At 29.0% G+C, this 15465-nt stretch overlaps 3 protein-coding genes across 3 annotated transcripts; all 3 read right to left on the bottom strand.

Moving 5' to 3' along the window:
- Positions 1 to 1382: 1382 nt before the first annotated feature.
- LOC133789318 (uncharacterized) lies at positions 1383 to 2072 on the bottom strand. Its single transcript, XM_062227144.1, has one exon. It carries the CDS (start codon positions 1902 to 1904, stop codon positions 1701 to 1703), a length of 204 nt encoding a protein of 67 aa, XP_062083128.1. The 5' UTR covers positions 1905 to 2072; the 3' UTR covers positions 1383 to 1700.
- A 5148-nt stretch (positions 2073 to 7220) lies between these two features.
- LOC133789314 (uncharacterized) lies at positions 7221 to 9559 on the bottom strand. Its single transcript, XM_062227129.1, has 8 exons — positions 9319 to 9559; positions 8963 to 9036; positions 8722 to 8864; positions 8576 to 8622; positions 8373 to 8481; positions 8219 to 8280; positions 7752 to 7866; positions 7221 to 7637 (listed from the first exon to the last, which is right to left on the bottom strand). The coding sequence occupies exons 1-8, from the start codon at positions 9484 to 9486 to the stop codon at positions 7486 to 7488; spliced, it is 870 nt and encodes a 289-aa protein (XP_062083113.1). The 5' UTR covers positions 9487 to 9559; the 3' UTR covers positions 7221 to 7485.
- A 3426-nt stretch (positions 9560 to 12985) lies between these two features.
- On the bottom strand, positions 12986 to 13650 carry LOC133789304 (uncharacterized). The gene has a single exon (XM_062227116.1). The coding sequence runs from the start codon at positions 13587 to 13589 to the stop codon at positions 13083 to 13085; it is 507 nt and encodes a 168-aa protein (XP_062083100.1). The 5' UTR covers positions 13590 to 13650; the 3' UTR covers positions 12986 to 13082.
- Positions 13651 to 15465: the final 1815 nt, after the last annotated feature.

Genomic DNA, 15465 nt, shown 5'->3' with positions numbered 1-15465 from the left:
TGTACATTATGATTTTTTCTATTCTTATTTTATTTCTATTATTAATTTCTTTTTAAATATTATTATATTTTATATATATGTCATGTATGTAAATATATATATCAATGTTGTGTTTATATATCATATATATATGTAAAAATTATTAATATAAATATATATACTATATAATTATAATTTATTCTATTATATATATTAGAAAAAAAAGTAAACTAATTTTTATTAAAATTATAAACAATTTTATATATATATATATGAGAAAGATCATCACTTGATCATGATGTTATTTGAGTGTATATATATATATAGTATGTAGTACCATACCACTTCCATGTGTATTGGTATTTGATACTTGTATATATCTTCAATGGTCTTTTCTCCAATCTACTCATATTCGACACTAGTTAACAAAAACACAATACAACAAATTAGTCACAAGTCCAAAATTTTAAAAAGATAGGTATTATAGGCTTGAGGTCGTAAAAATCTTGAGTCGGCTTATATTGATGATCCTATAATATAGCCTCTCATATACTAATTCAAACTTTTACTAACTTTTCACACTCATTTTCTTCAACCAAAAAAATATATATAATAATAAAATTTCAAATGACGGAAAAAAACTGCTATTTCAATTTTCTATCCCCTCTATATCCCACCAATTAATTTAAGACATCTTATTTATTTATTTAATATATATTTAAATTATTTATAACTTTCTCTTTTTCTAATTATATTAATACTATAAATAGATGATGTGTCTTACAATAATTGGTGGGACATACAATAATTAGTGGGACATAAAGGAGATAGAAAATTAGGGACAACAAATTTTTTTTCACGACAATTAATGTATTTTGTCGCAGCAGAATTTTGAACGTACTAAACTGTATTTTTATTACAGCCACTCTTTCTTTTATTTAATTTTTTTTTATAAATGATTTACGAAAATATCAAATAAACTATTTATGGATTTAATTTTATTGTTTGTAGAAAAGTTTAAAAAAAAACTCAAAAAACTTATAACTAATGAACATTATTTCCTTCTCATCATTCTCTTCATGTTAAGATTAATAATTCAATTCAAAGGAGAAATGACTTTTCGGTATATATATAAGTCAAAAATCTCAATTTCTACACGTAATTAACAATTAAAACAAATCTCACTAACTTTTGGTCGGTAATCACCGTATATTATAATGATTAATTAAATATAATAATATACTAATTAATTGGCTCATCATTCCTCTAACGTAAGCACTACTGTATCTGAATTCTGAATATTTCTTCAGCGAAACTCGTAATCTTTCCCGTCTCCCAAAATCGCGGACCCAATCCCATAAACACACACATATATAAATATATATAATCAAATAAAAGAAAAATCCAAGAACAACCACTGAAATTATTACTATTAATTGAAAAAAAAAAAAAAAAGAAGAAGAAGAAGAAGCAGTGCAATTTTTTTGGCACAGTTCCGAAACGGTTTCAAAGGCTTAATGATCTCAGCACAGAGAGAAACATAAAATGGCAGAAACACAGAATCGGATCGCCACAATACAAAAATTGAAAAGAGATGAAGTGACTCAATCGAATCTCGTTAGAAACGACGACGTCTTATATCATGTATACATATATATATAATATAAAAAACAAAAACACATACATATAATATATATATATACATAAAAATGTATAATTATTCAATTAACGGTGCGCTTGCCGGGACGATCGGCGACCTTGAGAGTCTTGTCGATGAGTTTTCTGGCTTTTCTGCTGCGGATCTCGACCTTGACGCTTGAGCTCTTGTCCATCTTAACGTAACTCTTCTTCGGCTTACTCTTCGACTTAAAAGCTCTCACCTTCGATTTGATCGACTCCACCAGGTTCTCCAGCTGGTTCACCATTGATTAATTATACAGAGATCTGAAAATTAACAGAAGAAGAAGAAGAAGAAGAAGAAGAGTAGTGGTAACAGTACGAGTGGTTGTGATAGAATTGGTAGAGTTAGGAGGCCATGACAGTCCGTTACTCAAGAATATATATATATATATATATATAGCCCTCAATTCAATTAAATTGAATTCTTTGCCTGCTTACTATACTCTTTCCTGAAGCGCTTTTATTGGCCCTCCCTTTCCCATTTTGCCCCCCTTTTCCTCACAAAACCACACTTTTGCCATTGCCTCTTTTTATTTGACCTTCTGCAAAATAGTTTTTAATTTTTTTTTCTTAAAGCATTCGGAATGATTTATGTAAAATATATATATATATATATAGAAGATCTATTTTTAAAATACAACTCTAATGCATTCACTAAAATATAATATTACATATTTTTTACATAATAATGCTTCTATAATTTCTCCAAATTTATAAAATATTCTCTAAACTTTTTTTTAGCAATTTTGGTCTCATCTCTCCTCATTATTTTATATTTAGAATGAATAATAATGATTGATGTTTATAAATTAGAAGACATAAAATAAAAAATAAAATTTTGATGATATATTTTAGAGAAAAGAATAGAGAAGTAATTAATTTGGTAGTATTTAAGTAATTGAAATTATAAATAGTCGCAACTAACTATGTATTATATTAAATTTGTAATAAATTTTTGTTGATTTTGCTTCTTGATTTTTTTAAAATTTTTTTGTAAATTTGCACTATAGTTTTTGGGTGCACTCCTTCAAAAAAATTTATAATTGTCAAAATAATAATAATAATAATAACAACTAATCATATTAAATTCAAGGACCTAATTACTAAAGAAATAATTCAAAAATTACTTTGCCAATTCTCAAAAATTTCCATGAGAAAAGTCATGCTGATATTCATTTTCCAAACTCCAAGGTTCCTTCCTTATACATATCAACTAAACCAAATTTTATAGTCTAATTTTAATTTTAATTAAATGATGTGCCATATACTACTAGGAAATAACATGAAATTAATGAAGTTATATAAAAAGAAATATATATTCTGTTAGGAGACATCTTCATTACAATTTATGAAGTTGATAGAAACAACATATGGAATATCATGTGGCTAATGAAAAGAAAGGAAAGAAAATCATACAAAAATTGTACTTTTCACACGAACATAAAAAATAAAAATAAAAAGTTGAGAACTAGAAAATTCTCCACATTAAAAATGTGGTCCTATCCAAAGGGGTTTTTGTTATTTAGAATGTAAATTAAGGGTAATTTAGTAATTTTACATAAATTAAATGGTAATAATGTACACATTAAAACTGGGCAGCGTCTTATTAGTTCTTATTCAACACTTAATGTGGCACGCTTTTCGTTGAAAAAATTGGTTGGCAGTAAGATGATGTTGTTGAATACTATATAAAAGCAATTTCAAACCTTGCCTTTCCCAACGACTAATTTGTAATAAATTAATTCAATTTTTAAAAAAAAATTAAAAATATAAGATTTGATATCTCTTCACTTTATCATTTTGTTTTATCCCACGTGATTTTTGTTCAATAGGTAAGAAATCATAATGATAAGCATGAATGAATAAGTATAAACACACAAGAATACAACGTGTAATTAAAAAAATTAGAGGAAACATAAATAATACTGTTAATAGATGGAGAAGGAAGTTTTATAGTATTTCTTTTAAGGGGTAATTTTGTACTTGTCAAAACTTAAAAAAAAATGTGTGAATTTTTTTTCTTTCCAATTCTTAAATTCCTAGTGTGTGTAATTAGAAAATGAGCGAGGAGAGCAAAAAAGTGTGATAATAAAAATATCCTAATAAAATACTTTAAAAAGTTCAGTTTAGCTTGATAAAATTGAACTTATAAGATCACATTATATGGTATTTTTACAAAAAGCTTTGAAGAGATGGGACTAACATGTTGATAATAATGTCAGCTATCATATTTTAATAGGAAAATAGAGGCCTAAATACTTAAATTCACGCTCTTATTATACTTAAATACCTAATTTATTTTTTTGACGGCATAAATACTTAACGTTTATTTTTTATTGTAATTGTTATTTTTTTCGTTAACAATAAAATACCAAACTTTTTAATTTGGGGTATTAGTGGCATAAATACATAAGTTATGACTTAAATACTTAACTTTTAATATTTGTAGCATAAATAATAAAAAAAAATTTAACTAATTTTTTTTATTTTTTTTGTTACAAAAATTAAAAGTTACATAATTTATATATTTATGCTGTCAATATCAATATTGAAGAATTTTAGTATTTTCCTATTAAAATAATAAAGTAACCATTGCAACAAAAAATAACATTAAGTATTTATGCCGTCAAAAAAATAAATTATTTATTTAAGTATAACAAAAACATGAACTTATGTATTTATATCACCAATATCCTTATTTTAATTGGGAATTTGAAATTTCTTCAATTAGTAATACAATAGTACCTAATGAAAAGCCTCCATTTATAAAAATAACAATTTTGTATTATCCTCTTGAATTTGACATTGCCACATTTGATTTGAAAATCCAACCAAAACTCTAAAAAAAAATCAGGGAAAGAGAATTGTTTAAAATATAAATATAAAATCAAGATGTTGGATTGAAATTGAATTAGAGAAAGACAACCCCTTATTTTGCTGTGTTACTTCTCTTCTTTTCTAGTCTTAAAATTAGTGGTCCTTATAATTCAGAAAACGTACAAAGTCAAACTCACCTGCCAGTCATTGTAAGGCCAACTCCAATGGTAAGGGTGGCTTAAACTATCACATCAAAATTCAACCAATCAAATAAAAAAAAAAAAAAAATTTGAAGGCAACGTTGCCACTGCTGGGCAACGTTGCCAAACTTCAACTTCTCCACATCAGTTTTTTTTTCCCTTCTTTGACCAATTCTGACAAGCACTAGCAAAGGCAACTCCCATTGGAGTTGGCCTAATGTGTTGTGATTTGTATCCTTTCCAAGTTCCAAGACCATACAAGTTAACATCTCAGCTTTGTATTCCTTAGAAATGTGCCATATAACTATTTACTTTTCCTTTGATAAAAATGGAAAAACCAAAATGTTTTGGTATAGTCACTCACTTTCAAAGAAAAATGTGCAAACGGATTTTAACAAATGACAGTCAAAGGAAAAATGAAAAAGATAGGAAATTCATAGTATATATGGTTTTTTTTTTTTAATTGGCTCTTCTATATAATAAGTGTGTAGATAACGAAAATTAGGGGTGAGCATCGGTCGGTTTGGGCGATTTTTTCACAAAAAAAAATCCAGAATTCGGTTTTCGGTTCGGATTGGTGCAATCCGAAAACCAACCGAACCAAACCAGTTTAAAAAAAAAAACCAACCGTTTTGGACCGCGGTTTGGTCGGTTAAATCGACCAAACCGAATTGATTATTTTTATTTTTATTTTTATTTTTATTTTTATTTTTTTTTAAAGTTTTAGTTAAAAAATTAAAAATTTTGGATTGTTAGAATCCATTTTTGTGTGTTTTTAAAACATAAATATATAGAACATAATTATATTTACAAGTGCCCTAAGTTTTTTTTTTATTATTATTAAAAATTTTAATAATTAATAATTATATAATATTATATTATTATTTTATTGTGTTCGGTCGGTTTCGGTTTTATTGGTCGGTTCACCCAAAATTTCCAAACCGACCGAACAGTGGCGGTTTGCACCGTCGGCGATTTTTTCGGTTTTCGGTTTAAACGGTTTTGGTTTTTTCGGTGTTCGGTAGGTCGGTGTACACGGTTTTTCGGATCTTATGCTCAGCCCTAACGAAAATTCTTGATTTTAACAGTTTTTTATTTTTTTCCATTAACTTTAATAGAATATTCTTATATTTAACAGTAGTTTGTAAACACTTAAACTCAAATAAAATAAAATAAATAATTAAAAAAATTAAAATATAATATTTTTGAGATATTTTACAATGATAATTATTTAAAAATAATAAATAATTAAAATAAGATATTTTTTTAGATATTTTACAATAATAATTATTTAAAAATAATAAATAATTAAACAAATTAAAATAGAAAAAATTTCAGATATTTTACAATGATAATTATTTTAAAATAATAAATAACTAAACAAATTAAAATATGATATTTTTGAGATATTTTACAATGATAATTATTTTAAAATAATACAATCATATGTTTTATAACTTAAATAAAATTTAATTAAACTTAAACTCACTTATTAGAATAATATCATATTAAACATATAATATAATCTAATTTGAATTAGCAACAAACTGCTTTTCTTAAAAAAAAATTAGCAAGAAACTTAAATCTAAAATCCGCATATAATATTTAATATTACATTAAACATATAATATATAATCTCTTGTTGTCACTCCCAAATTCAAAATCTAGAACAAACATAAACTTAAACAAAAATAAATAAATAATTTAATTAAAATATGATATTTATTTGAAATTTATATGACATTAATATAAATTTAATAAAAATAATTAATAAATTCTATAAATAAAACTAAGCAAATGTGCATATTACACGTTGCTTGCATCTAGTATATATAAATATATGACTTTCACTTTTACAAAGTCTTTATTCTCCATGCATTGTGGGAGAAAAAAAACTCTCATATTTTTCAAATTAGTTGATTTTCCAATATATTAGTGTTTATGAAAAAAACAAAGTTAGCATATGTGATGCAATGCTATATTTTAAGGGGGAAAAAATCCCTCAATACAATACTAAAAGTGTACTAAATTTTGTATATGCTATAAAGTGTGTGCAATTGACACAACAATAAATTTTATACATTTATAAATACTCAATAAAGTTGACCAATTAATTATTTGTATTTATATTTATTTATTTAAAACTCAAATTTAATCAAATATATTGTGCATTTCTTCAATATTATGAACTTTTAATAGTATAATTTCCAAATAGCATTACATGTAATATTTATGCATTAAAGCACAATGCTAATAATTGTGTCAAATATAATATTTAGTCACTTTTTGTACTAAATTTAGCATTGAGATTAGCATTTGGGGATGGTCTTGAGCTTCTTTACTTATTTCAATGTCTTTATCTCTCAGTTCTCATTCATTAATATTAAAAGGGGTATAAGCATAATAGTTTGACAAATACAAACGCAATGAGAAAAACCTACCCTAGTAAAGATTGTTACCCTTTTGCCTCCAAAAGTCGGTGAGGAATGATGGACAATAAAAATGAGACCTGCACAAGTCCCAACCTGCCTCAAGAAGCACCAATTAATAAATATATATCTTCCATAAACATTGAATGGAATATAAAATGAGGATGAAACTTTAAGTGTAGCCAATCTAAAATAATCAATGTGACAGGAGGAGGAGACGATGGTTACTACTAGACAATGATTTTGGTAGTAATTACTGGTCCAAATTTTCAAAATCCTTACCTAGGTAATATACTGTAATAACAAGAGAAATAAGAGACACGACACATACAAAAGAATAGAAAGGAGCAACGTAATGGAGGCTTTTTGCCTTGTAGAGATCAAGAATCAACTGTTTGCTGAGAATCAGACCATAGCATTAAGGTTGCTAAAAGTGCCATTGTTGCTGTTTCAACACGCAGGCGATGAGGCCCAAGACCTACTGCTGAGGCACCTGATCCTGTTATCATGTTCAACTCTTTCTCTGTGAAATCTGAAAGTCATTAAAACAAAAACAACACATACATGTCTAAGAAAAGATTGAGATTATTTCACATTGGCAGAATAGAGAAAAATAACATAACCAATAAGTTTAGTATACACCAACCCCCTTCTGATCCAACTATGATCAGTCCGCTTGGCTGTACACTCAAAGTGGTCAATGCACTAACAAGAGGAGTGGCTTCTGCTGCCGCTACAAAAGATAGCGTTGACTGGGAAACCTAAAAAATAAAATTGTAACATTTAAGTTTAACCAAGCATGGATAGCACGGTAGATTAAAAAATATAATTGTTTTTATTAAATGACAAATATTATATTAATATTTTGCAAGAGGGGAACCATTAATACCAAACATTTGACAATCAAGGATATATGTATGAACAAAGACCCAATGAAGTTGGAACCAACATAATTTAGTTAAACATTACGAAATCTCCATCTTAGATGTATGAGAAGCAGTTACACGCTATGTCATTATATATGAAATTAAATGTCCCCATTGGACTTTTCTAGATAGAATCCCAGACTTTTAGGGGGCATAACAATATAAGAAAGTGCAGAGTAAAACTCACTGTAGGTAGAAGGTCCTCAATCTTCATAGGAGGATTCAAAATCATCTCATGTAGCCGTTGACCTGTCGTAGATGTTATCATATTAAGAGAGAAAAAGAAGAGTCAAAAGAATTTTAACAGAACATTAACCAATATGAAAGCAGTTGACATTTACATTGTTTAGTTGCTGCTAAAACTACACGCTGCAATCTGTCCACCCGATTTTCAGAGATAGACGAAGAACGCTCTGTCAGCAGCGGGGTTACACTGCTGGCACCCAGCTCCTAAATAAAGGATTGAAAATAAGAGAAATTAGATCCACGTGAATAAAAACAGACTACTAGTTAGATAGTAAATGGACAATCATTTTACACATACCGTGCATTTCTCAACAAGCCAGTCTGCTCGACCGCCCTTTAGAGACCCTATACATAATCATCTTTTAGCCTATGAGCATGGTATCCTAAGCAATGTATAGAAACATTTATACGAACTAATTCAGCTGAAAATGGTTGTAAACTTACCAAAGGCTGCAAATACATGCCACTGTGTGTTCTGTGAAAGAAGAAACTTGGGATCTTCCAATGCTACAAAATCAATCCCATAGCGGTCAATCCTCTCAATGCAGCCTTCTATTAACTCTCCTTTCCCGTTGAAGAGCTCTACCCTTGCACATATTATAAAAATAATCACAAGTATTTGAACTGAACCCGCATGTATTATCAAAAGTACTTTCATTTAAGGAGGAATAAGGGTAAAGGGTACCTATCACTGATGCCCAATCTTAAAACTTTAGTCATATGCCAGAATTCATCGCCTTGAACGCGAACAACACTACCCTGCATTTTAATGGAAAACATCATGAACTTGATTTTCTATTTCATTTTCAAATTTTCATCAAAGTAGGCTTAACTATTAATGAACACCAACATTCGTGAAGCGTATAAATCGCAGAAAAGATATCCCAAGTTTGATTTTTTATTCCCCACACCACCGATATTTAGCAACGAGCTCGGGTCTTTCACAGACATTTTCTCAAACAGAAAGACAGCATTTCAAGTCAACATTTTTACTTTTCCATTAAGAACATAAACTGAGAGGAATATAGAGAACAAACATACCTTGGTAGTGGGGAGAACTTCAGAGAAGAAACGAGGGAGACCGCCACGAGACTGGTTGGCAGAGGCGGAGGAAGAAGAAGAGAGAGCTCGGAGGCCTCTGAAGGTGTTGAACCATGACGGGTTCAATAGACCACCAAAACGAGGTCGTATTGGAGCTAGCATTTGCATTCGCACGACTTACAATTCAAAATCTCTGATAAGCTTACTTGAACTAAGAACTCGGAAGAGACCAATAAGGCCAAGAACGGTGTCGTTTTTCTAATCTTGATTCTCAATTTATTAACCCCTCAAAAGATAAAGCATGGTGTTTGCTTTATTAACAAAAAAAGTTTTCAAAAGTTGTAATTGTCCAAAAGTATTAAAAAAATTTGATTATGTTATAGAAATCAGCTAATATTCTATGATAGCTCTACAAAATAGAGTTATTTTACTACATTTTTGTATGCTAATTGTTGTTTAGCCTTTAAGTTTTTAAGTAATTTATTAAGTCTTTAAATAATTTTGAATTTATTAGTTTTGTATTAATTTTATAGATTTTGATGTGTTTTTATAACTATTTTGTTGTAATATGTTGTAGTTTAATTATTTGAAATTAGTGTTGTTAAATTAAAAGTTAAAAAGATGATTTTATTTAATTTAAATGTCAAAGTAAATTAAATTTTAATTAATATTTTTTATGAATTTTATGTATGATATATTATTATTATTGAAAATATGTGATTTGAATTTAGTTTATCTTTGTAGGAAAATAATTGATTTGTGGCATGATAATAAAAAAGAAATGAAAACTTAAAGAAAAGAAATGTGATAAATCTGAAAAGAAAAAAAAAAGCTGATTTGGAGAGCCCAGCCCGAAGCCAGCTCCCCAGGCCCACGCAGCCTGCTCTGGCCCACCAGCTGCTCCCCCTCCGCCTGGGCCTGCCACCAAGCCCAGGCCCGAAGCCTCCCTTCGGCCCAGATACACTATGGCCCAGCTGCCCAAAGCCTCCAGCAGCCTGCACCTTTTTCATCTTGAGCCCACATTATCTTCTTGTCCCTTTGTCCCTCAAATGCTAATTTTTTAACCAATTTTTCGACACATTTTACTACAAAATTTATCATGCACCATGGAATTTATCTCTACTTGTTATATTATTATTCATTTAATTTATTTAAATTAATTATTTTAATACTCTCATTTTAGCTATAAATATGTAATTTCAATACCATTTTTGGATACATAATTTTTTAGTAACTATCATCTTTTCTACATTTTTTCTTTTTTTTTGGAAGACCATTTTGTGCCAAGTATGTATTTCTTTTTTAATATGTTTTGCATTTTAGTTATGTGCTTCTAATCTTTTTCATAAGATTATTACGATCGCGATGAAGCAATTTCTTGATTGTATTTGTTGATTGTATGTTGATTTCCCTTGTAATGCAACAAAAATTATGGATTTTTCTTCTTTATATATGTATTTCATCTCTTAATATTTTGTATTTTGGATTATTAGATAATATTAGACTTTGTTCTTCATTTTACAAAACATAATATTCTTTGTGTAAGATGTGTCATTAAATTGTACACATCTAATGCTTAGAACAAAAATATTATGTTTTGTCTTATAAATAATATTATTTGATTTTTTATTGTTTCATTTGGTTGATTCGCATTAAATATTTTGAAATTATATATTTTTTTTAAATGAAGAAAAATTCTATCTTTTTAGAAGTAATTTGTGCTTAAATTATAAATCTATTTGTAAATGATAGTTTGAATTATTTTAACTATCACTGAAACTTGGGAATCAATATACTAATAAATATTATTAAACTTACATGTTGTGGATTTTAGTATCTTAATAATCTTTCTTTTACAACTTATTTACAAATCATAATTAATTTATTTTTCTTCTCTTAAATAGCTTTATTTTCAATCTTTTATTTTATTTTCTTGATATTAAATTTTATCAATTTTTAGAGCTAGGTTAGAATTTATTTAATTTTTGTTTAAAATAGTTTCTTTTTTATTTTAGACAACTTATTTGGGTTCGACATTCTTGCTTACATGAACTTTATACTATATATACGATTCGTGCGCTTGCGATTTACATATTTAAAACATATTCATTTTGGGTCGATCATTGTACACGATAATATTATAATTTATGTATGAGTTCTACTTTTAATCTATATAGACCATTGAAATAAAATCTAAGACCGTCTCTAATGCAATGTGTAAATTTTGTATCAAATTGAGCACAAAAAATGAGTTATTGTTATATTTTGCTCAATATTTACAATTGTGCATTAATTGTGCTACAATGCACAAGATGCAAATTTACACAAAATAATCAATAATTCATTTAATATTTATTGTGAACATACAAAAATTAATTTTTTATTATTTTTTATCATCCAAATTGTGTACTCCAAGAAATTTGTCATTAAAAAATAAATGAAAAATAATATATAGTTGGTCATTAATTGTCAACCACTCAATTATAATAATTAGTGACAATATGTTAAATAAAAAAGTAGCATTTATTGATAAGCCAAATTTGATGCATGCTATATTTTGTGCCAAATTTGGCATAACTTTTAGCATGTGTCAAATTTAGCACACTTTTTGGAACACCGTTGGAGTTATATTTTTTGTAAGATATGTTAAATATAGCATTGTACTAATTTTGGCACTCTATTAAAGATGCTCTAATAGTCTAAATGTTTTTAATCAAGCACATTATTTTCTACTTAGTACATCTTAAATGTAAATTTTGGCACATGAAATATAATTGTTGGCACAAAACAAATTCGTATTAAAAGGGATATTTGTATCAAAAGTACTCAAATTATTACGTAGCACTTAAATACCTAAGTTATTTTTTTGTCGACGAAAGTACTTTCTGTCTATGTTTTGTTGCAGCCATCGATTCCAACCGTTAAATGTGTTTGTGACATGTTGGTGAAAATATCAAATTAAATAAATATTTGTGGTGAAAGTAACTAATTTAATATATATGTGCGGTAAAAGTAACTAAGTTGTGAGATATTTGCATCAAAAGTACCCAGATTATAAGTAAATTTGACATCACGTAGTGAACTTAGCAGCAAAATAAACATTTGCAACAAAATATTGACAAAAAATATTTTTGTCGGCAAAAAAATAACTTAGGTACTTAAATGTTACAAACGTAATATTTTAGTTTATTTCGCTGCAAATATCTTGTATTAAAATGACATTGAATCCAAAGCGTATAATCTTTAATTAAACTATGTGTGTCACATATTTAAAATGAAGGGAAATATAAAATTTACTATTTAAATGAGTTTGATATTTTCTTTTAAAATTCATTTTTCTCGATTAAAAAAACACTTAAACCCCTTAAGAACTATCTTTGTTTGAGTTTTGCTTTCTTTATTTTTCCCCCGATTGAAGGAAACTTGTGCATTAAATTTCACAAATTATACAAAAAAAAATGCAAATATTCGAGTCACAAAATTTACATCTGGTGTTATAATTTTTTGTTTAATTACAACTCAAAAAATGTTACAAAGTTTTAATTAAATACAATAAGATTAACAAATCATGTAATCAAATGCTGTTTTTCGCTAATTTTTCTACTTTTTAAAAAATGTCATCTGATAAATTAACATGTTTTTCGATAAGCCAATATTCCCAACAACAAAAGAAAAAACATTAGTAAATTATAATAAACCAAGCATTAACATCAAGCCAAAATTTTACACTTTCTTCTTGAGCTAGACAAAACTACAAACACCTTCTATGCATTCAAATTCTCTAAATTAACTTCCCCGTTATCATCACCACTACCGCCATTGTCGACATCTTTACCATCTCCCTCAAACCCACCACCCAATTCACAGACCCTCTCCCACACATCCATGGAAACCGGTACAACTGACAATCTAGGCTGTCTAAACAGAGTAAAGCCGGCAAGACCAGGATCTCTTTTCATCTCACCCAAGTCCACAAGCCTCCTCATCTCCCCAACCGCCTCCACGTCCACAACGACGTCGTCTTCTTCTTCCTTCTCCGAGTACCACTCACGGCTGACCTTGACGACGCCGACGACGCGGCGGGCCTTGGCTCCGGAGTGGTAGAAGAAGCAAAGGTCGCCTAGTTTCATTGACTTGAGGTGCTTCTGGGCCTGCTTGTTCTTGACACCGTCCCATTTGGTCAGGCCACCGTTCGAGGCTTGGTGGTCCCATGACCACTCTCCTGGCTCCGTCTTCAATAGCCAGTACTGTTTCTCTTTCCCCATTTTCATTTTCAACCGTTTCTTGTTCTTTTTCTGATATGACGAAAGGGAAAAGCTTTTTAGCTATGGCGGGAGATTGTGGTTTTTGGCGCCAATTGAATATGGGCTTCGATGGACCTTGTAGCGTCCATGAGGCCGAAATATGCCCATTATTTTCCTCGGCCCATTTATTCATTTATCCTTATTTATTTTGTCAAACACGGAATATCTCATCATTACATATACATATTTGACCCTCGTACATTTGTCATGAGTGTGATACCTGAGTACCATTATAATTCATTTTTGAATAAATAGTATTTTCACTAATAGAATATGACCCTAAAATATTCATGAATTATTGATAATATCGTATTGTGCCTCTGTTATGATATGAGTTGGATAAAATAATTAGTATTTTTAACCCTAAATTTTGATGATTACCAAAAATTTTAAAACTTATTTTTCTATTAGATTTTAAAAAATTTAAGAAAAAATATTAAAAAAATTCAATAAAAGACTAAAATTATTTAAAATTTATTTTAAATACATTTAAATTTAAAAATATTTGTTAAAAGAAAAACTAAATTGTTTCGGTCAAAAAAACATATTATCTTATTTTTTATTAATTTTTCTAATTACTTTTTTTCTCTCATTTTTCCCCTATGATTATTTTAAAAATTAAATATATATAATATTATAAATTAAAATGTACTAATTTTATAAGAAATATATAAAACTTAATTAATTAAAAATATTGGGCAAAAAATAAAAGAATAGAAAGTAATTAGAAAAATATATATAAAGAAGGAAGAAGAAGGAAATATGTTTTTTTTTTCATTTGTAACAATTTAGTTTTTCTTTTAAAAAAATATTTTCAAACTTAAATGTATTTAAAAAGAATTTTTATAATTAAAGGGGTACAATTTGGTAGTTGTCAAAGTTCTGAGGACAAAAATACTAATTATTTTATGCAAATCGTAACAGGGGCATGATCTGATTGTTGGGGTTTTATGTCCTAATTAAAACTCAAATTCTTTGTAATCTCATTTTATTATCAATAAAATAATAGAAATCTGTACGCCCTGGATTTCCCACGGGCTGTTTAGCAGGACGATCCTCGGACTAAACATGATTTAGCCCGAGGCTCCCACAGGCCAGAGGCTTTATCTTCAGGACGGGCCCTTTCTAGCTTGAGGGGGTGGAGTTTCCTGCTCCTTCTTGTTGTTCCAGGAGCTGGGAACAACATCCGACGACCACTGAAGGATCAGCTCGGGTTATGGATTGCTCCGGTAGCGAGCTTCTCAGGAAGCTCTGACCCTATGGGAGGTCAACACGCAAGATAAACGTGCATAATCCTGCCATCACGTGTCCGATATCCCCCTGACTTCTCGGACATGCCGCAGGAACGTGCGTATTCAGACACCCACGGATGGGTTGGGCCGTGCGGCCCATTATCTCCTTCCATACTGATTAGACCACACTTGTGTGTCAGGTTTAGGAAGTAATCATGAATATCACAGACTTGATATGACAAATGGTAAGGTCACGGGATGACCTCCCTACCAATTTCCAGGTGCCTTCTCCTATAAATATGGAGACCCTGGGAATTGATAGGGGTTGGAAAAAATAGTCTTGTAAGAACTATATATTTTGTAAACCAATTACCCAGAAAAGATCAATAATATTGACTAGTGGAGTAGAAGGATTTTAACCTTCGAACCACTTAAAAAACGTGTTTAGGGTCACCTAGTTCTTCTCACAAAGATTTCATATCTGCGGCGGTTCTACTTTTAAGTACTAATCTCTTTCTCTTCTTCTCTTAATTACCTGTTGCCGAAGAACCGCGTCAACAGTTTGGTGCTTTCATTGAGAGCGAATCTAATTAGTACTACCACAAACATAC

The sequence above is a fragment of the Humulus lupulus genome, chromosome 1 (assembly GCF_963169125.1).
Source record: "Humulus lupulus chromosome 1, drHumLupu1.1, whole genome shotgun sequence".
Lineage (NCBI taxonomy): Eukaryota > Viridiplantae > Streptophyta > Magnoliopsida > Rosales > Cannabaceae > Humulus > Humulus lupulus.
Note: the sequence above shows the minus strand (reverse complement) of the source record. Positions and strands in the feature narration are given on the sequence as shown.